Source organism: Apteryx mantelli, chromosome 3 (genome assembly GCF_036417845.1).
Source record: "Apteryx mantelli isolate bAptMan1 chromosome 3, bAptMan1.hap1, whole genome shotgun sequence".
Classification (NCBI taxonomy): domain Eukaryota; kingdom Metazoa; phylum Chordata; class Aves; order Apterygiformes; family Apterygidae; genus Apteryx; species Apteryx mantelli.
In genome coordinates, this window is record NC_089980.1 from 85,432,550 (window position 1) to 85,459,817 (window position 27,268).

General features: G+C 37.8%; 1 protein-coding gene across 1 annotated transcript; it reads left to right on the forward strand.

Moving 5' to 3' along the window:
• Window positions 1–1,611: 1,611 nt before the first annotated feature.
• Window positions 1,612–27,035, forward strand: HDAC2 (histone deacetylase 2). The gene is made up of 14 exons (XM_067293824.1): window positions 1,612–1,844; window positions 9,006–9,118; window positions 9,648–9,765; window positions 10,752–10,826; window positions 11,149–11,287; window positions 13,562–13,703; window positions 17,369–17,461; window positions 17,566–17,674; window positions 19,034–19,174; window positions 21,024–21,132; window positions 24,155–24,285; window positions 25,238–25,393; window positions 26,371–26,428; window positions 26,657–27,035. The coding sequence occupies exons 1-14, from the start codon at window positions 1,793–1,795 to the stop codon at window positions 26,685–26,687; spliced, it is 1,467 nt and encodes a 488-aa protein (XP_067149925.1). The 5' UTR covers window positions 1,612–1,792; the 3' UTR covers window positions 26,688–27,035.
• The last annotated feature ends 233 nt before the right edge of the window (window positions 27,036–27,268 follow it).

Consider the following 27,268-nt stretch of genomic DNA (forward strand, 5'->3'; position numbering starts at 1 on the left):
TATTTTACAGTTGGTTCTCTGTAACAATACGAAGACAACTTATCAGCCAAGGGGACCGAACTTTGTGCTAGATATCTCTAGGAGTGAAAATAACCTGATTCTGGGAGCAGAGATCTAACTTCTGTTTGGGCATGTACTGATTTTGGTGAGTGACGCTGCATTTGCATAATCTGATATAAAGGTGCATGTGAATCAGGGTTTAAAGGTACTCCTAGAATCTTTAATAAATCAAGGAACCTTGCTCAAGACTTCTAAAACTAATGCAAGTTCCTAAAGCTAGGATATGAGATTTTCATGTTGGCTGAAGAATCTTCTGTTACTGACTGTTTGTGACTGAATAGACACCCTCAGGCTTGGATACATCTGACCTCAAATTCTAAGAACTGTGAACCCCTGAATGGATGCAAATATAAAAATGCTATAGTTATTGGCTAAGCCTAAACATAACCAACTTAGCTATGTATTTCTTCCTCCTGGGTCTGTAACTAAACTCAAGGCAGAGAAAATTGCTGGTAGATCTCAATCTGAAACTTGATCCAGATGTCAAGCCCTATATATAAAACCACAACTACTTTAATCTTGTAGCATGCTTTAATTTTGGAAAACGTAATTGCTATGCACATGGTAAAGTATGCTTTGAACCCCTTCTAGAGTAGGGATGCTTGTTTTGGCGAGCAACAACAACGCCGATACAGTGCATGCTTCCAGAAGTACTCTTAGCCGCAGCTAGATACAGACCCACCTGTTGTCTTGGGTGCTGTGGTGTGTGTGTGTGTGAGAAGGAAGGTGTGTGCTGAGCTCTTCTAGAAGAGTAAAAAGGTGTTTTTTCAGTAGTTAAAAAAAGTACGTAAGGCTAAAGCTGGAGCACCAGAACTACCTCTGGTGGGAGAACAGACAGAGCAGGGAGTGAAAAAGGCGGCTGGGGGCGGCGGGCAGGAATCCGAAACGCCAAGTATTTGTACATGCGCGATGCCCCTCTTCAGGGGAGAGGGGCCGGGAGGCGCGTAACGGCCGGGGGGGGGAGGCGGTCGGGCCGCGCGCGCTCGGGGCAGGCCCGGGCGGTCCCGCAGGGCCGGGCGGGACCCTTCCCTGCTCCCCGATGGGGGGGGGGGGATGCTGAGGGGAGTTGGAGAGACCTATTCCCGCGCAGAGGCGGGGAGCAGCCCGCTCTTCTTCGGACAGCGGTGTGTGGCCGGCTCTCCCGCCCGGCCCCTCTCCGCGGCCGCCATGTGATGCGAGGCGCCGGGGGCGCTGAAGGGGGGGGGGGGGCGGCAGTGAAAGAAGGGAGGTGGGGGGGCTGGCACCACACGCATGCGCCGTGCCCTCCTGCGAGGGGAGGGCGCGACGCCCTGGTCCCTCGCGCCGGTGGACCGTACCACTGCGCGGGGTGGGCGTGCCAGGCGGCGCCTCGAAGAGTTCTGCTTATGAGGACTCCCCGCTGGCAGCTGCTACGCTGCGGCATACGTAGCTGAGCAGCAGCCCTAGGGACGAGTAGAGGAGAACCCGCGCTCACTTGCGCCCGCCTTCTCCGCCTACTTTTCTCTTTCCCTCCCCCGGCGCCCGCGGATTGGGCGCGCCCTGGTTGCCCGCCCCCCGCCCCCCCGCCTGCTGTTGATGGTCGGGTCCGCTCGCGCTGCCCGTGGCCCAGCGTCGCGAGTTCCCGCTCTCCCGTGTCCGCCTTCGCCCGTCCCCTCCTTCCCTTTCTCCCTCCCTCGCCGGCTCCGCGCTCGCCTCGCCCTCCCGCGCCCTCCCCCTTCCCCCGGTTCGGCCCCGGCGCGGCGGCGGCGGCCCCATGGCGTACAGTCAGGGCGGCGGCAAGAAGAAAGTCTGCTACTACTATGACGGTGAGCGCGGCCGACGCGTGAGCGCGTGTGGGGGGCGGCGGGGGAAGCCCCTCCAACTGTCGCCGGAGGCGGCCTCCCCCCCCCCGGCCGCCATCGCGCGCGCGCCCCCTCCCCCGGCCGCGCTGCCCCGCGGCGCGCAGCGCCGGCCGGGCCCCATCGCCATCCACCTGCGGGGCCGGGGCCGAGGCCGGCGCGGGGAGAAGGGGTGTTGGAGTCGCACAGCGTGCTGGGCGGGAGGCTGCCCGGCTTGCGGCGGAGCCGAGGGCCGGGCGGGGAATACTGTGTTTATTGTTACCCCCCACCCGACCCCCCCAAAAAAACCAACCAAACAAAAAAGTTGGGACACTCCCCTTCATCCGCTAACCATAAAGGCGTTGGAGTCGCTGCCGTGTCTAGCTCCTCCCCTGCAAAAAGCCTAGGCCATGTGTAGGTTCGGCACCTGGTGATTCTTGCAGCTACGGCCTTTCGTCTAGCTTATGCAGAGGTTTTTTGTCTGTGGAGGGGGACAGTCGTATTTCCCTCCTCCCCCCGACACGCATCACGGTGGAAATCTGGCTGTCATGAACCTCTGTTCTAGCAAAACACCAGAGCCGCATGTGTAGGTGTTTAATAATAGGGAAATTTGAGTTGCTTTTAGGCCTTCTAAGTTTGTACACTTGCCTGATGAGAACCTAGTGACTTGTGATTTGCCTTGTCAGTCACATCTAAGAATTATATAAAGCTCACACTTTAGTTTCTGGTATTTGCAGTAACTTGTTTGTGGTTCTTTCTGGCTACATCAGAGAAAACTTTTTTTTTTTTTTTTTTTTTTTTGTTCCTAGACTTGGTTCTGGTTTTATTTTTGGTACTGGGAGGGTAAACTCATTGGTTGGATTAGTTACAAATTTCATTCTTAAAATTTTCTCCTGACCTGAGAATCCTTTAAGTTGGTGTCTGAGCCTGGTGTCTGTACAGTAGTCAGGAAACAGAAACTGAGACTGTTTTGCTTGTGATGTGTTTTCACCATTTGGGAAATGGAGAAGAATGGCTAAACCAAGCAGCATATCAAAGGTGTCTGTTGCTGTAGCAAATCTGCTGCTGTTCAGAAATGGCAGATCTTGTGGGTCCTGTCCAGTTTTTTTTTTTTTTTTTAACTACACTAAAGGAGGCAGAGTGGTGGTTGCCGCCCCCTTCTCTTTGTTGCTAGCTCTCGTTCTTTGTTCAGCCTAAAGGGGAAAGGAGGCCCCAGTCAGGGAGAATTTTGGTGAAGCTGGGATCTTACTTCTCCCAGGGAAGAGGGCTTGCTTTTTGCATTGTTGAAAGGAAGATTGCACTGATACTTTGGAAGTTTTCTCCCTGCAAATGATTGCATGTTTGCTTTTTATCAATATGTATTTTTTTTAATGTCAGGTAATTATAGTTTACTAGATATCTGCACCCCCAATTTCGCTATGATCCCTTGATTTTGGTACTCAGTGCTAGTGTCAACCTCTGTTAACTGAGTCCCTAAACAGCCGTAAAACTATACTAGTGAAGAGAGGGAAGAAACTGGGGAAGGGAGAAGTTTTGAGGTGACAGGATGATGATGACTTCTAAGCAGTTGTAATTAATATCTTGCTTGAATATGTAGACTACAATAAAAGCAATTACTAATAAGCTAGAGAAAGGAATATCTGTAGTAAGAGTGATTTAGAAAATGCTTTCTCTGTAACAGAGAAATTAACAGCGTTGGAATGTTTCTGAGGGTTTTTTTTTTCCCCCTACCAAAACCCATAGTTACTTTATGCTTCTTTCTAAATTTCTTTCTAGTAACTCTGTTTCCAAGTGAACAGTTTAGACTTAATACATCTGGTAAATGTTTCTAATGCTAATTTGTGGTTCATTTGATAATTCTAAGTATTTTGCATTTGATAATCCTGAGAATTTTGTAGTGTGCTTTACCGGCAAAGTCTTGAATCAAAATGGGGGGAGTGTTTAAAGCCTTAAATAACCCAAAACTAAAAGTACAAATATACAACGAATATGCAATTCATGTGGCGGTGTATATTTAAGGATGTCATAACTGAAATAAATGACCACTTTTTTTTTGTCATAGCTGTCCCTTCTTGCAGACTTTCACCCTGTTTCATCCAAAGTATTCACCAAGAAATATTGAAAAGTCCTGAAAGTATATATATGTATAATTTGAGATGCAATAAATTGCCTTACATGCTTTTTGTGGTAACTCAGTATGGTTGTCACCTAAATTACTTTTTCAAATTGTCTTGTTACTTATCAGGTCTTCTCAGTGTGTACTGCAATTAACATTTGCTGATTATCAATAGTTTTAATAGCCTTTACTTTGTACCCAGAACCAGTAAACTTATGGTAGAAGGAGCTTGACTTCACTTTCTGTAGTTTGTAATAGACTGGTCAGCCACATCCAGTTTGCAGAATTTCTGTTGTTGGTGATCATTTTCAGGTCAGGAATTTTATTTAAATTTGAGCCAATATGCTATGGGAAGAACTAAAAACATGCAAACTAAGATATTTTAGTTCTGTCATCTAAAAAGTTTTGAATAAATGTTCTGGTCATCTTAATATGTATGGTCATAGCTTAGTAATGAGTGTTTCTCACACTGAAAAGAACTGGCAAGATATTGTAGCTTTTATTTTAGGCTTCTACCATGTGTCTTCAGTTTGTTCCTATGGTCTCCCAGTATGTGACTTGGGTAGTTCTGTGGACCCTTCCAAAATAGGCATCTATTGTACAGCTGCCTGTAGTTATGAAGACAGGATCCCAAAGTTGTTTCCAAGCCTATGGTCCTGTACAGCAAAGCACAGTTTTATAGAATTGTGCAGTAGCTAGCATGGTTACAGTTAATGAGTATATTCAGTGCCAATGCACTAAGCAGTATTGTTTAGATTACTTGTGTCTTGCATAATTTAATGTGGGTGTTCAAAAGGCTCTACCTTCATAAAAATTTCAAGAGATCTGCATCAGAATGTGGTTGGTTCCACCCATAAAGACGAGACTAAACCTGTATTAGTAGGGTAGTGCGCTACTATTTTCAGACACTCTTTAAGTACTTCTAGTTTAAGTTCAGTTTATCTGCAGATGTAAACTTTATAAGTGAAGAGTATTTCATAGAAATTTGCTAATGATTTGTGCAGTGACTTCCAAACACTGTAGTGGTGTTAACCTCCCACTTGGGATTCAAGTGTCAGAACTTTGCTTGTCCTCAATAGCCTGCTTAATTTTAAAAACAAAACAACCCCCCCCTCCCCCAAGCCCTCGGAGGCCCATGCACTAGAATTAGGCCCATTTAGATAGCTTTTGGTTGAACTGATCAGGCATTGATGACCTTTTTCTAGACTGAATGTTTTAAATGAATTCATCCATTAGTATTGCAGAAGTCAATCCAAGTGTAAGTATCACTACTAAGTTTTTCTTTTTTTTTAATATGGTTTCCATTCTAGTTGTCAAGTTTCTGCAGTTACATGCAGTTTATTTTATCTGTACCAAAGTTACAAAATAAAAATGATACTTAGTGTCATATCACACATCTTTGCTCAAACCCTACAAGTACAAGACTTGTTTTGTAACCAGTTGATGTAAAGGTGTTTTCATTTCTGTATAAATCTTAATGAAGAGAGAGAGACTGACATGCTTTTCAGGGACAAAGCTGCTTTTGTTAGTCTGTCTTACATCTATAAAGCAGGTAGCTGAAGTTTCTTCAAACATGTACCTTCTCCTATTTTTCTGTGTTTTAGGATATTGAACATCCACAGACCTTGCTGAATTCTCTAATGGAGAAGCAAGTGTCTAGCACTTATCTTCAAGAAATGAATTGTGTGAATTTATTTTTATTAATACTTGCTAATACTAGATAACTCCCTTCAGAGTTTAGGAGAGTAGCTGCCCTGAATAGAATTTACAATTGAAAAGTATTTTTTTTATTATTATTTTTTTAATGTATTTGAATCCGTACATGACAGTATGCATAACAAGTTAATGTGACTTACCATTCTGGTCATTTGCCATTGTAATGTTTTACAACGCATTGTGATCAGTGCAGGGCAGTAAATTAGCTCAAGAGTTGAACAGATGCGTGCTTTGTCGTCTTTAGTTAAGGTTTCCCAGCTTCTCAGAGATTATACTGTTACTTCTTAATGGGAACCATTTAGCTGATATTTTCACTGGTATAAAATAGAAAATTTTGGCCTTTGAAGTCCTGCTGTGAAAGATTAATAGATTTGCCTGCTTTTTGCATGTACTACTTTTTGCATTTGTTCCCTCCTCTTCCTGTTTCAGTTACATTCTTTTCTTTTGTACTGCTTATGTGCACTCACACTGGTGAGTGATGTGAGGTATGCTCATAACACTTTTGATTTTTACCCTGGTACTTGATACCAAAATTGTCAGTTCTCTCATGATAACTGCAATACTTGTGCACTTGGCCCTGCTGTATCCATTTCTCATATATACACACAGTCTAGCTGGAGTTAATCTGTCAATGGCTGCAGAGGTTTTTTTGCTCCGGCAGTGGGGGAGGTGTTCTTTCATACCGCTGCATACATACATGCATATATGCACACACACACACATATACACACACCTGCAAGTGCAGGCTCTAGATCCACTTTGCTTTTTTTCCCAAAGTACTGAAGTAAGGCTGTAATTAATGTTAAGTATATGAAGAAGAGGTCTGTAGATTCAGGATCAGTGAATGAAGAAGTGGTTGTACCAGGAAGGGCACTTTCTCCCTTCCAGGGTAAAGGAGAAGGAGAGACTCCTGAGCACACCTCTACTTTTGTCGCAGGATGATGTCTCCGAGATGGGTCCCCCTCATGATGTGACATTGGCTGGAAATCAAGGGGCTAATGAAGAAAGAGGAACTTCTTGCATGCCTTCCCCCTCTGCCCCTGCCCTTCACACACACATCACAACAGTCCGTTGAAACTCAATGGGCTATTTGTCCACAAATTTGAACGTTTTGAAACTAATGACAAAACCTTTTGTTTGCTTGTGATACTAAGACCTGAAAGATGAAAATGGTATTCCCTGTCACTAAAGTGTATAATACTGATATCTGTTGTTGGTAATTACAGTTGACTTCTAACAGGGAACGATCAATATGCTCCTGCCAGCTATTCGCCCACAGATGTTGTCTGATAAATAAGCTCCCGTTAATTTAACCAAACTGCCTATTCTTTTAAAAGTTCTCCTTTCTGGTAGAAATTATGGAAGTTAAACAATATGTTAAATCTATTGATGATTTTTTTTTGTTTGTTTTATTTTAGTACAAACTTAGTGTTGCGATTAGGCATTCTGCAGTCTATGATATAATGTAAATGATTTTTATTTTTTAATATATTTTGAATCTGTTTAATTGCTCTTAAAAGAAATGTTGCAAATATACTTGGGAAGCCTGTTAAGAGTGTTTTTTATTATTATTATTTTTAACGTAAGGGCAAATAACAAATCTTTCTGTTTTTTCAAGATAAAAAATTATTTTGAATTTTCTGGTTTTATTTATTTTTTATTATTAACATTTTGAGTAAAATGTCAGTGATATTGACTATACATGGTGTAGTGGTTAATACTGAAATGATGTGTTTTAAAAAAATATATATGATAAATGCATAGACTTCTGGTTGTGGTGGTGGTGTTAAGCCTAACATCAAAAATGCATTTTGTACTCTCTTGATCCTTTTGCTCTTAGCCTGGATGTGACAAAAGTGCAGGGTTGATCAGTGTTAAAATAAATATTTGCAAGACTCCTTAATAACTGACATGAAGTGCTAAACTTCCATTTAAATGCCTAAGTTAAGAGAAGGTCCAGGTTCTCCAAAGTTCTTAATGTAATAAAACAATGCTAAAACTCGCCCTTCCCCTCCCCCACACCCTGTTGTGATGGGATAGCTAAGAGCTAGGTGTGGAGAATTTGATTTTTTTTAGATATCTTCATTTCTTATCATGTTAGGTTATATCTGCTTTCCCAAGTATCCTTACTCTCCCTGTCACTTCAAAGATTAAAATTTAGATTTTGGAATGCTTTGAGATGTCTAATCCCACTGTAATGCTGCTTGCTTTTCTTGGTAGTTGATGATGCTACAGCAGCCTGGTTCGTTCCCTCCTTCTTCCTGAGCTAGAGCTCATTTGCAGAGGTGAAAGTAAAGCTGTTCTGCAGCATTGCTCCTTCTTACCTTTTACTACTAAAATTTGTAAAATAGTACCAGGTTGTAATAACACAAATGAAACAAAAGTAAAAATTTCAGGAAACCAAAGTTCATTAATCCTATCAGGAAAGTTGGTCAAATAGAAAAGAGCAACAAGAGCAGATGTGAACTTTGGAATTCTCAAAAGGAAACCCATTGACAGCTGAGAATACTTTTTAGGCTTCTTCATATTTCCAGAAACATGTGACCTGCTTGTTTGATTAAAAATGATTTTGTGTTTTGGGAATGTCAGCGATCAAAGTAGAGGGCAGGTGCCTTCTAGCAGTACCTGAGTTGAGGAAAAAACTTAGTAGCCCAAGATAGTAGCCATTCTTCTTTTCTTGAAAATCAGTGTCAAATTTGTCACTGTTGTGTGTGTAATAAACTGGATTACAAGGCTCTGTAAACCAATGTGGATCCCTAACAGCAGGTGGCTAAGGAATGTTTGTACAAGTGGTTACAGCGATGGGTCTGAAGACTTATGGACTTAGGAGCCTAACTGCTAGGATCAGTAGTTAGGGACAGACTGAGGATGGCATTTTCTTAAAATCATCTCTTACAAAACAGCAGATTTTACTACAGCCTCTGTTGTGGTATAATGGAACAGTTATGTCATCAGTAGTTTCTGCTCCCCGCTTCATTCCAGGTTTTTTTTCCTGTTATTTTATCCTTTGGTTCTGGTACGCTATTTTCTTCATTCTTCATCTTGTGGGCATCTTTGCTCCTCCACTGCTCTCTGCTTGTGACTTAAAGGTCTTACCTTTGGCCTCTTTTTTTTTTTTTTCCTTCTGTTTCTGATGTACAGCCTTTTTATGGGCATCTTGCTTTTCCTTGTGGCTTTTTTTGAGATAGACAGTAGTCCATTAGCTCTTTCTGGAATCATCATACCTACTTGCTAGTCTTCTGGGGATGATTCTTTGAAATAGTGATGAAAAGTTGTTTCATATTATGAGTAGCTATTCATTTGTATAATATTTACAGGTGATATTGGAAACTATTACTATGGACAAGGGCATCCAATGAAACCTCATAGGATCCGAATGACTCACAACTTGCTGCTAAATTATGGCTTGTACAGAAAAATGGAAATTTATGTGAGTATAAATAATAGAATCTCCACTGAAACATTCTGTATCATTTTTAAAAGCTTCAACTATTCTCACACAAATAAGTGGAGAAATGTGGGCAGAAATGGGAAGTACTTGCATAGTATTAAGAAATACAGCCTCTGCTTTTTCCCTCCCTGACCCTCCTCCATTTAGAACTTAATATTTTTACAGAGAGCTCTTACTTAAAAGTGAAACAGTATTTTTTAACTGATGAGAGCTACAGATTGTTGTCCATATCTTGAAGTGAGGTAGAGCCCTAACAGAGACTTTAAACCAGTATATTTATGATAAGAGGGAGTGGGGAAAAACCTTATGGTAACTGCACAAAGAATTTAACCTGTTTTATACTAACGAGAGAGTAGCCCTTGCTTTATGCAAAACAGTACTAGTGGTTTCATTTTTCCCTCTTTGAAGCAGATTACATTTCTTTTAACTTCTGTATCTGTTTTAGCCAACTGTTAGCTGTTTTTGCAGCAGCACTCTGATTATTTTTATAACTTGCTCTTGTTATCAGCGACCCCACAAAGCTACTGCTGAAGAAATGACCAAGTACCATAGTGATGAATACATCAAATTTCTCCGATCAATAAGGCCTGACAACATGTCTGAGTACAGCAAGCAGATGCAGAGATGTAAGTGTCCATATTAGACTAAATCTACATTTGTGTATGTGCTTCCATGGTAACATTGGTTAAATATTCAGCAGTGTAAAGGTATGAACAGTGGAGTAACGATGATGCTGGAGTAGGAAATATTGTAGCAAGAGTTACGTGTGCCTTTCTTTAGCTGCACTAACCTGTGAGCTTTTCCATTAAAAGAATCCATATTGGTAGAAATACTCTTTAGCCTTGTAGAAGGATTTTTCATCTGCCTTTCAGAGGGTGTATGTTGGAGGTGAAATAATACTTGCTCAAGGCTTAATGCACCAGATTAAACTTCAGTTGTGAACTGTTTGCAAAAGTCTTAAAAATCTTTTCCAGTGCAAAAATCTTTCTGGAAAAGAGAGAGTCTTTTTAAAAAACAGGAATGTCAGTATGTGAAAATGTGTTCAACTTGAGAAATGGAGTTTACTCATTTCTGTTGGAGAGAGATAGGAAAAGACAGTAAGTACATCATTCACTGCTCGCCTTTTCCATTAATTTCTTTCTTTAATTTTAGGAATAATTTCAATGTACCATTAGGAATATGGTTTAACAGCTATTACATACATTTAAAATGCACTATTCTATCCTCTTTGTGATGCTTTATTCTCAAAAAATTGTTTTTCCAAGCAATTGTGCTTTTAACACAGCCTATGTTAGTCAGCACATATTCCGAAGTTTAAAAAATGATCTAGTTAACTCTCTGTTAATGAGGAAATAAGGCTTCCTGTGGAAACTTTAAAAATACATGTGTATACTTTGAGGTCTTTGTAGATGATAAGCTTTCACCAGCAATTGAGTTTTGTCATTACGAGTGTAGGCATGTTTACATTAGTTTCAGCGTTTAAAATTTAGCCTGATAAAAATGAAAAAAGTAATGAAAATACCAAATGAGTTATGCATCAGTATGAGTTATCCATGTGTATAACAATACTATTGGTATGGTGTTTTTGAGAAGTCATACCTTTCTTTCTCAGTTAATGTTGGAGAAGATTGTCCTGTATTTGATGGCCTGTTTGAGTTTTGTCAGCTGTCAACTGGAGGCTCTGTTGGTAAGTATAAGTTGTCTGCCAGATATTTAGTAGCTTTATTATGTTTATATCAGCAACTTAAAATGTTGATAGTGGTATTTAAAAGTGAAGCAAACATTGAGATTTTTTTTTTAAAGAAACATGAAGCTCATCAGTTACAGATTGCTGAATACCAGATATTGGTAAGTATCTCTGAACTCGTATGAGATCAGCTCTTTGATCAAGTGGGAGTTTTAATCGTTTTAAAATATAAGACACCACTTCCTGTTACAAATTTAAAGCCTTTCAGAGGTTTCTAACTGCATTTTCTTTCAATTTGTATGTGTGTTTATCTTTCTTACAGCTGGGGCGGTAAAATTAAACAGGCAACAGACTGACATGGCTGTTAACTGGGCTGGAGGACTTCATCATGCCAAGAAGTCAGAGGCATCTGGTTTCTGTTATGTCAATGATATTGTGCTTGCTATCCTTGAGTTACTGAAGTAAGTTCATAATGGGAACAAGATAAAAATTGTAGAAAGTGTCAAACTCGAGTATTTAAATGTTTGAAGATATGGATTGTAATTAAATACTTCAGAGTTTTCATAGCCCATGGTTAACTTGTAGCATGCCAGTTAATAAAACCCGTGTTCTGCCAAGTTTGGCATCAGGAAAAAGCCTAAGCTAAAATACAGGCAAGCTGGAAAAATAACTAAGAGGAGACAGGTTTGAAAGAGTGTGTGTTTTGTGTGTGGTTTTTTTTTTTTTTTTTTTTTTTTTTTTTAAGTATGTCGTCACATAGAGGGCAGTAAACTTCTGCATCTTGCTACTACAGGAGGCTGAGGGAGGCAGCAACAACAGGTTCAAAAAAGAGATTATATCTAATCATGGACAAGAGGTCCATAAATGGATATTAAAAGGATGAAGCAGAGATGCACCCTATAAAACCCCTGATGCAGTAATTGTAGAAGGTGGGGGAGCACAGGGATAAAGAACTTCAGAAAGTAGACAGGCTTTCATGCTTTCTGTAAACAGCATCTCATGCTGCTACGACGGGGACAGAATTCTGGGTTGGTTGGATTGCTAGTTTGACCCCTGAGGACAGTCGTCATGTTCTTTAGCTTTATGCATACTGCAAGGTGAAACTGAGAATTTTGCTAGGACACCTGTCTGTTTTAGTGGAATCTCAATGTGAGATTGGTTCAACATTAGAATGTGCTCTGTCAAATAAAAATTTAAAAATTGTGAGCGTATTATATGCAAACTTCATATGCTCCCACTTTCACAATTAAGGATATTATCACTGCTCAAAACTGTAGACCCATTTGTCTCAGTAAGCCAGTTTGCTTCCTCTTTGGTCTAGTAACAGTGGCTCAAAAGATAGGAATATTTAGGGAAGATGACACATTGAGCTTCCCTGGATTGTTATATGAACAATGCACCTTGTAACAAAATAAGATGTGCTCTTGTGCCTGCAAAGTAAAAAATGATGAGGGAAGAAGTAATGAAAAAGTATAATTAATTTCAAGCAGTACTGCATCAGTAAAATTTCAAATCATGAGTATTACTTGTACTGTTTAAGGGGATTATATACCTTCTAATAACACATCTAGCTGTTTTTATAAAAAATACTTTTAAGTATTTGATTGTTTTTGAATGAAATACCTCAGTCTTTGCTGGCGAGAGGAGAAAGCATCTCTAATCTGGAAGTGGTTTTGTTTGTTTGTTTGTTTGTTTTTTAAGATAGAAAATTGCTAAGGACACGTATATGATAATATTGAAACATCCCATTTAATCTACTGAATATATTCAGGGTCTGTCCCTGCGGTCTAACCAAAGCAATATGGTTTTGTGTGATCCAGTCTTGAATTTTGTGAGCTGCTTGTGGGTGAAGGAGGGAAACTTGCAAATAGCTCCAGATTATGTAACCGTCGGAAAATATCTTGTTGAGTTCTGGTCAAGAGAAAAATCTTAGCAGCACACTTGAAGTTTATGGCTGCTCAGACTTCATATTCTACAGTATAATGTAACAACATGATGAAAATGTGACTTCATTCTTTGCCTAACAGCATAGGATCTAAGGGATATCACTGTTCCCGGTTCTCCGGAGTTTCAGACAACTACTTTTTTAATACCTCTCAAATAGAAAATTATCTGAAAGTTGTAGTATTTAAGAAGGTATTAAGCAGTAGCATAATAATTTCATACTATTAGAAAATGTGATACACACAGAAATAAGAATATGATATCTTTACAAGTTGCAGAGATAAAGAAAGTAAGTTGTTAGAAAGTTAGGTATTAAAGTGGTAGTTCTTTGTGGGCTTATGGAATATGGGTTATGTCTGCTACTGGCACTATGGTAGTTGAAAAATTCTTGAGAAGCGTGCATTGTAAGAGGTGTTTTGGTGTAGAATGCCTCAGTAATTACTGAGGAGGCAGAAAGAAATGCCCTGTGCAGGGGCTAAATTCAGCAGATCTGAAGAACAAAGTGATGTGAACAGAAAAACAAGGTATAACTACTAATCAGTGAGACAACTGGGTTAAGTATAGAATACATTAAGTATTTAAATTACTTGATTTTGATGATAAATTTATTTTCTCCATTATCCAAACTGTACTGAGAATTCTAAGAGAATATGGGAACCTTAACCAAATTTATCAAAGTGATTGTAATCTGAGATTTTGCTTCTTTCTGTTAATTTTTTTTCTTGTTAGATGTCAGCGTATTAGGATCATAGAAGATAATGGTGATTTCTCTTACATGATTTTCTTTTTAGGTATCACCAAAGAGTGTTATATATTGATATTGATATCCATCATGGTGATGGTGTTGAAGAAGCATTTTATACCACAGATCGTGTCATGACAGTATCATTCCATAAGTACGGTGAATATTTTCCAGGCACAGGGGACCTTAGGGTAAGGTTAAATGTGAAATTTCATTAGGTAATAAATTCCCTTTTATTCTCTTCCTTGCAGATGTTGTTTTAGTACTTGTTACAATAGTTACATCCAGTAATAATATATCCCAGTAAATTTTCAGAAAATGATGTGTTAATCTGGAGTGGTAGATTTATTGAGAAACCTTAGGACACTTGGAAGTAAATTATTCACTTCTACATGAGTTTAATCAACCCCCTGCCTTCTGGTTAGATTATCTGAAAGTTTAGTTCAAATATATAATTAATTTAGTTTACTCAGATTTTTGGAAACTTCTCTAGGAAGATGTTATACTATATAATAAAAGTCCCTGTGTTTGAGCTCTGCATGTATGGTGAAGAGTAGGTGTTTGGAGATGATATGATTTATTTCAAATCTTGGAATAACTTTATATGCTAGAGATTTAGTGGTAGCAAAGATTCACTTACAACTTGAATTTGTTCTGTTATATTTCCCTAGTAATACAGTTGGCCCCTTCTTGGAATATTTCTTATATTGTAATGTTAATGATTGCATTTTTATGATGCTCCCCCCTGAAGGGTGTCAGTGTGCCCCTCAGATGATGATGTACTAACCTGTGTAGCTAACTTGAGACAGGGAACAATGGGCTATGAAGAATTACCATTCGAGATGTCATAGAATCTCTGGCAAAGCTGAGAACGGAAACCAGTTTTCCTGGCTCTTCATGTTTATTTTAAGTAAGTTAGTCATTCCTCATGTTAGATTTTAGTCCATTAGAACAGAAAATTGTCCCACTTCACAACTTTACAGAATATTTCAAGTGTTAAGATTAATACATTCTTAGCTTCAAACTCTGACATGTAATCCCTTTGATCACAGGCACTCCCAAGATAAGTCACTCCCCTGATCGTGTTAGCAACTTTGTACGTTACGATTAGTTAATTTTTTGAAAAATTATTAAACACTTCTAAAAAGCTGAAGACCTACTAAATGTGTTGGGAAGGAATTCACTGCTTTCCAGCTCTCTTTAAATTGATTTAAGAGATGTAAATATTTGTTTCTACCAATTTCCTCAGAAATTTGTGCTTGTGATACCCAGAGGATACTGCAGTAAATGAAAGTTGAACTCTAAGTCAGTGGGGTGCTAAGTGTTTATTTCAGTTTGGTTATTGAAGCTGAATATTATTTTGTTTGCTACATTTTGTTAAATTCCTTTCTAAATTGGTTTAGGTAAAAATTGGATTGGGGGTGGTTTTTATATGTGAGTGATTTAACTTTACTGGCCACAAGGTGGTACTGTTTTTTCAAACAAAAACCAACAGCTTAAACCAGGATGTTTATAATGACAAGCAGTTGTTGAATTTGGCTAGATTCTTTTTTTTTCTTCTTTTTTTTTTTTTGAGTTAGATATCTTGGCTTTTTAGAAACAGCACTTCCCGTTGACAGAGAAGTTTATGGACTCTTCACCTCGCCACACCCAGGACAAAGAAATTTAAAGATACACAGTTGAAATAAATAGAAGAATATTGCATGTTATTGGGATTTTTTTTTTTAGCATAGTGTCAGTGACAAACAGTACCTCAGACATGGTAACATTTATTTCATGCTGCTGTGTTTGCTCCTAGCTAGTATTTTGAAAGGAACTTTGTGTACAGACTTCAGCAGGTTTTATTGTGACACTTGCATTCCTGCAGAAAGATAACATTGGCTTTCTCTTATGTTCAGAGCTTACAAAGCTAATTGAACTAAAGGAGATCTAATGCTCTAGAAAGAGCTGGTGTTTGTGCTGGAGTCCAGTGTCATGCTGCTTGTTTCTGCTCAACTTGATCTGCTCTCCCTAGTTATTTACATCAACTTTAACAGTCAAATTTTTGTTATTGTCGGTGGGCTCCACTCAAGCTTCTTTCTGTAATTCTTTATGTAGTTAGTCTAGTTTGCTGTTCAGATTATGATCATATTTGCTTGATGCAGGAAGAAATCATTTCTTGGTTGGTAATTTTGTGATTGCAGCTCCATCACCTCATCTGATTTCCAGGGAGTTTGTCTAGTTCAGCTGCATTTGTCCATTTTCTGCTGAATGTATTGTGCAGCCTGAACATTTCCAGTATCCTTAGTAAGGTATTTGACTTTCTATGCATCTCGGACAATGACAGCACTGATCTTTTCTTCTTTACACCTACATAGGTCAGTTGAGACTCTAGTGCTAGATACAGAGACACAGGTTCTGTGACCTTTGAAGAACTGGCAACTACCAGGATGCTATACTGTTTCTTTAGTGTTTAGAACCCATACAAATATCGGTTACAAAAAGCATACACTGAGTAGCTCTAGCTGAGGAGCAAGTATTCTGTTTAATGGAAAATCATATGAACATTTGGCTTTGTAATGTATCAGGCTGAGATGGGCTTAGCAGGTTTTGCATTTGGAAAACAAGGCACTGTTACCTCAGAATAACCAGTGTCTGAAAGCACAGATAGTTCAGTTTGGGAGGCTGGGAGATTCTGGATTATTGTCATGCTCCAAATCAGACAGAGATGGGAGTTTAGCAGAGGTCTTCAGTGTCGCTAATTCTACTATCCTGTAAAATATTAACACTTTGCTGAAAGAGAAAAATGTCAGCCTTTAATACTGTGCCCATACTGCATTGGGGCACTCCACCCTGCTTCCCTTCCCCCCAAAAAAAAGGAAAGAAAAGAAAGATTGTTGCTGGAAATGATAAATTACTGCTTCATTCACTGCTGAAGAGGCTTTTTTTTAAAAAAGGGGGAAAAGTCTATGACTATTTCAATAGCTAGTGCAAGAAGTTTAGTATTTGTATTGCTGGGTCATCCTGCTGGGAACTTGTACTTTTTCAAGGATGTTGGGCCTGAAGTGTGCCCTTTCTGCAGAGTTGCTGTTTGATAGTAGGTTAAAGCCAAACTGAACGGATTGGGTCTTCCCCACTGCTCCTTTATTAGTGGCAGACAACTGCACTGTGAACTGGATCAGTTTCTTTTTCTCGCTTGGTGATGAGCCAAAGGGAGGAAGTGGGAAGGTGTGGCATTAAAACAGAAGTGGAGGAAGTCAGGGTTAATTCAGTAATTTACAAAGATTTTTTTCTTCTAATGCATATGTTGTCCAGGAAAGCCAGTAAGATAGACTGCTATGGTTCCTGCCTTGTCACCTGACGGATCTGGGAATAATCTGCAAGTTCAGTTTTCTGTTTTAAAAGTCTCAGTTTCTCTAAGGGCATCTGGAAGTGACCTCTGTTTGATTGTTTCTTCTCTCCCTTTTGCTGCAACCAGTCCTTCATCTAGTATTTGGAGGGGAGAATAGTTTTAAAGACCCTCATAAATCTAAGTCTTCTGTACAGTATCGAAAACATACATCTCACCTTGCTCTTATCAGTTTCTGCTTGGTTTTGCTCACCTACTTTTTGGGCTAAACCGATTTAATTGTGTTTTGTCTTAAATCTTTGAATTCAAAAATCAAATGTACTTTCTGCAAATTAGTGTTGGCATACAATTATACTTCAAAATGATTTTATGGGAGAATGGAAATCAAGTAAGGTACTTTCCATCCTTTCCCCTCATGGACATGAATAATGATGCAGAATAGCTCAGCAGAATTTTATAGACTCTTTTCCATGATATTGTTATGTATGTCTACATTTGTAATAATGCATTTGTCATCTTTGCTTACAGGACATTGGTGCTGGAAAAGGCAAATACTATGCTGTCAATTTTCCAATGAGGGATGGTATAGATGATGAATCATATGGACAGATATTTAAACCAGTGAGTGTTTTGGTGGTTTTTTTTTTTTTTTTCCCCCTCTCTGGAAAAATACTGGTTTCATTTTGTGGCTGAATTAATGACTTGCTGTTTTATATTGATTATAGATTATATCCAAAGTAATGGAGATGTACCAGCCTAGTGCTGTGGTATTACAGTGTGGAGCAGATTCATTATCTGGTGACAGACTGGGATGCTTTAATCTTACTGTTAAAGGTAAGCAGAAAAAATACATTTATGCTTTTTATCTGTAACTTTTTATTTGAGGAAAAACCTCTGATCATTGCTATGATTAATCACCTCTTTTTTTGCTGTACAGGGATAGCCAAAAGAAATTCAGAGGTTGCTTCTTTTCTTTCTGTCATCTAAAAAATTAAGGAGTTTGCTTTTCCATGTTCTTCATAGCCACTCAGATGACTTGCTTTCTTGTATGCTCAGGTTTTCCATAGTTTTAAGCAATGTTCTGGAATGTCAGGATGACAACAGTAGTCCTGCTGCAGCATTTACTGTGATGGATAAATAGTAAAATTAAGGGGCCACTTAGTGGGACCACAGATATGTAAATATCAGACACCTTGTTGGGCATAAACAGCTAGTACTGAAATGAGAATACTGATTGCATTGTTAAATTTGTACTGGTGTTTGTTAAACTGAGCCTTATGTTAATATTCATTTTTATTAACTTTTGTAGAAGTTGATTGATTTTACTTTTAATCACATTTTTACGCAAAAGGATGATTCTCAAAATTGGGAAGAGGTGTTAATTCAGCAAACAATGTATGTTGGACTGTTGCTAAACCATGAATCCAATTTGTCTGAATCATTCATTTTTCTGTTTTGTTTTGTGCTTTTTTTTTTTTTTTTAATGAGGCAATTAAGAGTTTTGTAGGCAAAGAGATGAAGTATGGTATCTGTTAGGTGTTTCAGGGTTCTTTTCCTGTTTTGCAAAGCTACTTCAGGTGGCAAAGCTACTTCAGGATACAGTTCAGGTTTTTTTTTTGTCTTACATATTTTGGAAATGGAGAGCTTCTGCCTCCTACAAATGTCTTTCAGTATGCTGTATCTCCCTGAACTATGTGCTATCTTGGCACGCTTTAAGCAGGGCTTAACAACCTCTAATATAGGTTCAAATGTGGAAGCAGGAAGGATCAACTACTGATGAGCTATTTTTGCTTCTTCCCACTTTGCATTTAACTGATAAACTGTCCCTAGATTTGTTACTGTATATTGATATCTGTTATAAAAAGACAAAAAGCTAAACACTGTAAGAGAATTTCAGAACTACTATTATGGGAGACTATCATACAAAATCTCTGAAGACTTCTGTGGCAGATAATGTTCTGTGTATTTTCTACATTTCTTATTTGTAGATCTTGACTTCTTGTGAGTAGTGCTTAACTTTAAGGGGAAATGATTCTGTTTTGCTTGAATTCATTTGTTTCTCCCTTGATTTAAGTATGACTATATATGACTGATGAAGTATTTCATTATACAGAAAACATTTTCATTATATAGAAATCACATTTTCCTCTTAAATATTTTACATATGTTTTCAAATCTTTTTGTTTGTGACAGGTCATGCTAAGTGTGTGGAAGTTGTCAAGACTTTTAACTTGCCATTGCTGATGTTAGGAGGAGGAGGATATACTATTCGTAACGTTGCTCGATGTTGGACATACGAAACTGCTGTTGCCTTAGACTGTGAAATTCCTAATGGTAAACACTAATCCTCAAATTGATGTTTTTATTAAGAAATAGTCATGGGAGGATTTAAGTCAACTGGCAGCAAATAGTTTTTATTTAAGCCTTAGCAAAGTTTTAAATGATTGGAACACTTTTTGTAAAATTCAAAGCATGTAAAATTTACAGAATCTTGTTAATAACTGATTTTAATATGAATACTATCAATACTGTGGAATATATACTGTGTTTTCCTTGTTACTTGAAATCATGGAGTTGACCTGTGTAAGTCAGGTACCGCAGACTTGGTATTCATAAGAAATGAGTGAGTATGCAAGTGTCCATTTCACATAGTAAAACATAACTGTTTCTTCATGCCATCTTTGATCTAAAAGTAACCCTGAAAATATACTGATTTCAACTCTTCCATTCTTCTCAGTTTTGGCTATGCAGGCTCTCCTAAAAAACTTAAAGCCAAAAAAATAATAGTAAAGTTCTTTCAAATATTTAAATAGTGAAGTGATTTCTCTGAGGAAGATCCCTGAAGATTCTGCACTCCTTTATTTCTGGCCAAATGTACTTCTAGCTGTATTTTTGGAATGCTTTGCTATAAAACTGGTATTTGGACTAGTTTGTTGCATCAGTCATTGGTGGTTTTCATCTTGGACTGCAACATTTACTGATAACAACCTTTTGCTTTTCATGTATCTCTTGCTAGATACAGGTCATTGCTGTCTGACTGCAGTGGAATTCTGCTTGTCAGTGACAGCAGAATATTTGGACACTGCCTTTCAAGAAGCATATTTTACATCCTACCTCATAATATATATTCTTTGTTAGCCAAACCATTTGAAGAGACAGTAGTATTTCCTTATCTTGAGTTTTTTTTTTTTTTTTTTCCCGTGTTAGAATGTCCCCTTCATCCAGTATATATGAAGTATGGTTTTTTTGGTTGTGTTTTTTTTTGTTGTTGGTTTCTTTTTTTTTTTTACATTGCTCTCAACTGTGTGGGTCTCTAATCTGTTCTGAGAAAGAACAGTGCTTTTCTAAATCTTGTAATAGCAAATTAATCTTTCTGTCTTCTTTATATCCACCTAACTAAATCTCCTTTTCGGTGATAATCATGACTAAAGAAACAAGGCAAAGGGTTCAGCAAGAAGTGGATTTCAGTGTCATTTAATTCTTGAGGATTCTGGGGTTTTTTTTTGTTTTCTGTTACCTTACCTGCAAAGATATGGTCATATTATATAGAAAATGCCACCAACTTTCTGATATGAAGGCTTTATCTACTTCATTTTGGGGAGTGGATGTTCTATTCAGGGGTCTTTTATCTGTGAAAATGCAGAAACAAGATGATGGCAGGCTGTGGGAGAGAACCCTTCCCTGAAGTGCCGCATAGTGGATTAACATGAGTGTTGTCCTAGCTGTGATCTTTGACCTACTAAACATACATGTTTTACTAAGAGGATATTCTGAATGTCCGATTTAAACTTTTCAGGCTGGACTAACTTTGAAAGTATCCATGAGGACTCATCAATTGATCTCCTTTTTTTTTTTTTGTTTTCTCCAGAAAGAGCATTTTTAGGAATTTTACCAAATTTGTTACTTATGTTGTTCTAGCATGTGTTCTTGTATGGTTTCAGTAGAATTTTTTTTTGTTCTTTATATTTTGCCAAAAAAATTAAATTCACCTATTGAATAGTTTAGAGGAAAAACACTGAACAGTTCAATAAATACTTAAAAGCATTATTGCCTAAGTGGATTTTTCAGGTGTCTGAATGCTTTGACAGTTCTCTAATTAAAGTCCTGTCATAAATACTGATGTATAAAAAGTGTTTAAAATCTCTTTTGGGTCACAGAATTCTCTTTTGTGCTTTGGTTGTAGAGTTGCCGTACAATGACTACTTTGAGTATTTTGGACCAGATTTCAAACTTCACATTAGTCCATCAAATATGACTAACCAGAATACACCAGAATATATGGAGAAGATCAAGTAAGTAATCGTTGCCTTATCTGACAAGTAGGTCATGTGGGTGACGTTTCTGCAGAGTTTTAATTGTCAGCCACTTTTGAAAATTATATGCCTTGCTCTTTCAGTTGAACACTAAAAATAAGTACAGAAAAGAGATCACTTCCTTCTCTCAAAAGAGGGACTTTTAAACACGTCTGCCCCTACAGCAGTGTGTGTGCCCCATAAGCTTATGCTTATGAAATACTATAAATATGAAAATTTGAGACCCAACAACTTTTTTTTCACTTTTTTTTTTTTTTTCTCCCAACATCAAGAGAGATGTCTGTTTTACTTGATTTCCTGTTCTAATTCTGTAGAAGGCTTATCCTGTCAGGAAACAGACTGGTATGTTCTGATGATTAGGATTTCTAATTCTCAGCTCCCTCATCTAAACATAAACTGAGATTATCATTCTTTGTCAGCTGTAAAAATAAGTAGTCACATGTGAGCTTGGGCATCCAAAACTGTAAAAAGATAGTGATATATGTGCAAGCTATGGAGTTATTGTGGCTCGACAAGACATTTCTCATTGCCAAGCTATAGAGGGTGTGGGGGGAGGGTTGTTTTTGTTTCCATTTTGTTGTTGTTGTTGGCCTGTGCCACTTCTGAAGTAAAACACATTCCGTTTATTTCTCTTCAGACCATGAAGGTTTGATTATAAGCTAATATATTACTTCAAAGAAGGGGTAATGCATATGTGTAACCAGTTCTGTGAAAGATAATCGGCTAACCTGCAGTACTCTGCTGTCCCATTGTTTGTCCCTACTTTGGATTTAAAAGAAGGAGCACAGTAAACCATCCTGAGTTTTGTAACCGTCTGTTAACAGTGCATGGAAGTTCTTTTGGTTACCAAAAATAGCTGAATAAAAATGTGAAACTGGCTGTAGAAGTTTGCCAGCACTGCAATGACCTGTAAAACTCTCAAATTGCAAAACTCAAAAGAACAGTTAAATTATTAACAATATTCGAAGTGGTTGGCCTATAGTTTGTGATTTCTATATTCGTGCTGTGAATACAAATCACAATCAAATGAAGAGGTTTTAATTTTTAATATGCAAGGCAAAAAAATAAACCTTTTAATTGATGCAATACTGTAAAATTTCTCTATAGTAATATAGTGCTCCAGCTGATCGTTTGCCAGGCTGCTGCATTTGACTCCCACAGAGTATTGTTGAGCTTTTTGGTAAGAGTAGGCTGCAAAACTTATTTTTCTTTAGCACATCCCTGGGCACAGATTGCTTGTTTTCTGTTGACAAAGATACAGTCTCACATCCTTGTAGTAGCACCCACAGGAAGAGCAATGACCTGTCGTTACTGAGAATCCTTCTTCAGTTAATTGCATGCTTTCCCAGAGATATAGCTTTAGAGGACTCCCTGGATTGGCAGAACAGTTCTGCTTGGTCATGTGATTTGAGCAGAGGCAGAGACTAAGGATTCCAAAAAGCCCCAGTTGCCATGTACCTTTTCAAATTGTGCAGAAGAGTACCAACCTAAGTATTGCAAATGCTGCTACATCCTGCTACGCTCTTCTCTCTACTTGAACCTCTCTGAAATGTTAGTTTTGAGTCCCCAGAGACCTTCCTGTTCCTGCACGTGGTGCTTTGGAGCATGGGGGTCTATTGCATCTGGTTGCTTAGACAGGAGAGAATTTCTCTCTGTTCTCTCTGAAACAACCAATTAAAGAATCTTATCCAGACTGATCACTTTTGACCCAGATTCAGTGCTGCACACAATGTGGAAGTCTTCATGTTTTAAGTGTCTGTCTTTCATTAGAGGCTAGTTTGTCATCCAAATTGATATTCTAGTCTATTATAAACAAAGTAATAACGTCACTCGGTTCAGCTTAAGTGGACAGCATGTACTGACCCAGCGGAGAACTAAAGCTTGAAGTTGAATGTAATATATGTTAAAAAAGGAAAATAATGTTAAAGTACACCGTGGATACTAATGATCTGTTAGGAATGGAAAGCTTTCTGTTTATTGTCACTGAAGTCCTTTCTTGTAAGAAGATATGCTTAGGTAAGCTGCCTTCAAAACTTGAAATCTTTTTTCTCTGTTGTAAAGCTGTTGTACTTTGGTTATGATATGATCTATGTTTGGACGTCTTAAGCCAGGATTTTGTTTTATAGACTGTTTAGTGGTGTTTGTTCCTGTATTTTGTAAAAACCTCTTTATTGTGACCTGTATTGAGTCTGATTCTGTTTCTGATGAAAACTACCCCAAAACAATGTAAAAGACTGCTTTAGGAATTTGTCACAGCCTGTCAGGAAAAAAAGTTGCAGAATGCTTTACTCAGGGAATAGGAGGGCTGTTTTCATATTTTATTTTTAAATACATTTGTATTGGTAAATCGACTTGTACTCTAAATCGTCTTTAAAGGTAGAATCTTGGTGATTTTAGAGCTCCTTGGGTAGTTATATAACAAAGCTGGGTTTTATTTCTGTTCTTGGAAAAACTTTTTATGTTAATCTGTAGAAATGTACTTTTGTATCACTTGTAAAATTGGAAATATTTCCTGGGATTCTAAATTGTTATTGTGAGATACTGCTGGATTAAGACCAAAATGGCAGAAGTTACTTTTGGTCTGTGTGAGTATGTTCAGTAAGTATTTTACATTTTGAAAAGCTGCTTGTGATTCTGATGGCCTTGAGGCTATTACTTTGTCACAGACTGACTTCCAATATAATATACTGTATTGCTGGTTATGGTCTTTCAGTGCTAGATTCTGTTTTATAAAAAGTGTTCTCTTTAAAGCAAGCTTGAACATGTGGATTTACTGCTTGTCTTGTCCAGCCTGAAACAAAAAAAAACCTTGTTTCCTTGTTAGTTTTGCTTTCTTTTTTAAGAAGGACTTAGCTTGCTCAAACATTTATTTAGAAAAGTGAAACTGTGAATTAAAGCCAAAGCAGGTTAACTTTGAATTCAGAGTTCTCAAAATTAAATACAAAATCAAAGGAAATGCTACCTCTGTATAGTGATAACTTCTCTCATCTGTTACTTGCAGGCAACGCTTATTTGAAAACTTGCGCATGTTACCTCATGCACCCGGTGTCCAGATGCAGGCCATTCCTGAAGATGCTGTTCATGAAGATAGTGGAGATGAGGATGGAGAAGATCCAGACAAACGCATTTCTAGTAAGAAATATCTTTATTTATAAAAGAATGTGTTCAAAGTAATTTTTTTTTAGATGTAATTGTTCAGAACTCCAATCCTAATAGAGAAATATAGGCAGTTGGAGAACTTTTTGGCTCCAGGTTTTGCTGCTGGTCTGCCAGTGTTGCAGTTTTTAAAGGACATTTGTGCCCAAATCTGAGCATGTAGAAAGGGTCCAAAGAAGTACTGAAAGGAGGTGTTTTTACGTCTTACAAAACAGATCTAAAATGGATATTCCAGAAGTCTTGGATGAACTGTAACAAAAGGAATATGAGACTTAGCTTTTAATTTTGGATCTTAAAAAAAAAAAAAAAAAAAAAGTGAAGTTCCCACTGATGTAAAGTGAGATATGATGTAAACTGAGGTACTGTGTTTTCAAAAATAAAAAATTTATTTGCTTATGACTTTTTAAAAGGGTGTCTGTCTCATGTGCATGAGAGGTTTTTTTGTACTTGTAACACTAGCCTTAATTTACTTTACCATTACCTTTGTATGGATAATGAGTTATTCTTTAGTTATAGCTAAGAGCTTCATGCTTCATTTAACCTTTCATGACAATAATTGGAGTGATCCTTTTATGACAGTGATTGGAGTAACTTCTTGGTAACTTGTCCATTTTCTGAACGGTTGAAACCATAATTTTTTTCCTCCTATGACTTAGTTTCCCTTGTTTGAAATTAATTTGGTACATGTTACAAAATTTTTTTTTCCTGGGTCTCCATAAAGTTACTTTCTGAAGTCATTCTGGAGAGTTCCAGAGTATTTTGAAAGGTACTGAAGACTGTTTTTATCCATTATTTAGTTCATCAGCATTCAGTGATTATAGTACATCACTACTGGCTGTTAATATGGTAGTTCTTTTTTGTTAGACCTATTGTAGTTGATTTTCTTCTGGCCTTTATGTTCGGTTAATTTTATAACTCTGAATCCTAGTTCGAGCATCTGATAAGCGCATAGCCTGTGATGAAGAGTTTTCTGATTCTGAAGATGAAGGGGAAGGTGGACGACGAAATGTTGCAGATCATAAGAAAGGAGCAAAGAAAGCCAGAATAGAAGAAGACAAGAAAGAGACAGAGGACAAAAAAGCAGGTAGGACTTTGGTGTGATTTCATCCTACATTTAGGATTGCAAATTTCAGCCCTGCCAGGAGAAAGATGCATTCTACGTTAACCGTTAACTGACTGTTGAGATGATTTATCTTTTCCCATTGTATTTAAACCATCTACTTTACTTTTCATCAGTTCAAGGTATAACTATTCATACCAAAACAGTATTTTTTTAGGATTATTATTATGCTAAACAAACTTAACTTCCCCCCAGGTTTGAAATCTTAGTCAAGGATTTGTATAGCTCAAACAAAAACCGCGATTAAAAAGGGTTCTTAGAGGGAATTTGAATCAATGACTACATCTGTATTGTCAAATATGGTAGGTCTCCTGGTTTGTTCTTGAGTGCTTTAGATATATTAGACGTAAAGAGTTTGTTCCTGTTTGTTTTAATGGGGGGAGCCAACTAGTTCTAACAGAATCCCAGAATAGTTGAGATTGGAAGGTACCTCTGGAGATCATCCAGTTCAACCCCCCTGTTCAAGCAAGATCAGCTAGAGCAGATTGCCCAGGACCTTGCCCAGTTGGATTTTGAAGATCTCCATGGATGGGGATTCCACAACAGAGAAACTTTTGCTCCCGTCTGAAGGAGAAGCTGGATAGTGTTTTGGGGTAGTATGCTCCAAGGACTATTTTAAAAATAGGCTATGTCTTAGGGCTGTAAGACTATCACACGGAGCTTAGAGGAAACCCAGGTCTCCTTACTATGTACCATTGTTATGGCCAGTCAAGAGAGACTTGCCCTGAGGTAGTTTGAATCACTTGTCATTGTGCCCAGATCACTCCCTTGGACAGATGAGTTTAACAATGAGTATGTGACCAATGTTTTTTTCCAGACATATGTTCTACGGGCTGGTAGTATATTTAACAAAATAACTCAGTCATACTTTTTTCTTCTGAAGTCTTAGAAGTTTTCTCTTGCATTTTTCTATATATTTCAAATCTTATTTTTATTTTTAGATGTTAAGGAGGAGGATAAATCCAAGGACAGCAGTGGTGAAAAGACAGACACCAAAGGGTAAACCTTAGTTAATTAATACTGATTATGTTGCCTCTTTGAAGAGAGAGATTAATAAATATTAATCTCAAGTATTAAATAAATACAGATTTATGTACAGATCATTTTAAATCATTCTCATTATCACATGTTTTTACATGTATGACAATAGTAACTCCAAATTGCGTCTTTAGAACAGTTAATCTAAAAAATGAAACAACTTAACTGTTTATTTTTGCCTTTGAACAGAGCAAAATCAGAACAGCTCAGCAATCCTTGAATAAAAGATAGCCTTGCATCAGTTGCAGAACATAATACTAGAGTTGGAGAATACCTAAAAGAAGAAAAGTTTTTGTATCGAGAGAGACTGCTGATTTCATTTTGTACTATTTGGCATGGACCGTATTTATTTTCAAACGGCTTTGTTCTGGTTTTTGGCAAGTTGTATTGTGAGTTTTCTAATTATGAGGCAGAAATTTCTTTCTTCACCATGCTTTATGTAATAGTATTTAAAAATGGATGTGAGTTATTATGTTAAATGTCTAAACTGATCTATTAAAGTAATTTGCCTTTCCTGAGCTGATTTTACCTTTTTTGTAATTTTATCTTTATTAAAAAAAAAATTGTACTTGGTTGTCTTTTGTCTATCATTGAACTACAAAGAGAAAAGTTCCATATAAATCAAGCAGATTGAGATACATCTATTAATTTTTGAGTAGTTAGTAAATTTAAGAGGACAGCTGGTGTAAACACAGGTTGAACTGTGCTGCTTTTATTCACTCCACACACTTCAGTGGCTTCTGTAATGGAGTGCAAGCAAATGCACGATGATGCGAGTATGTGAGGTTGGAACAAGTTGAC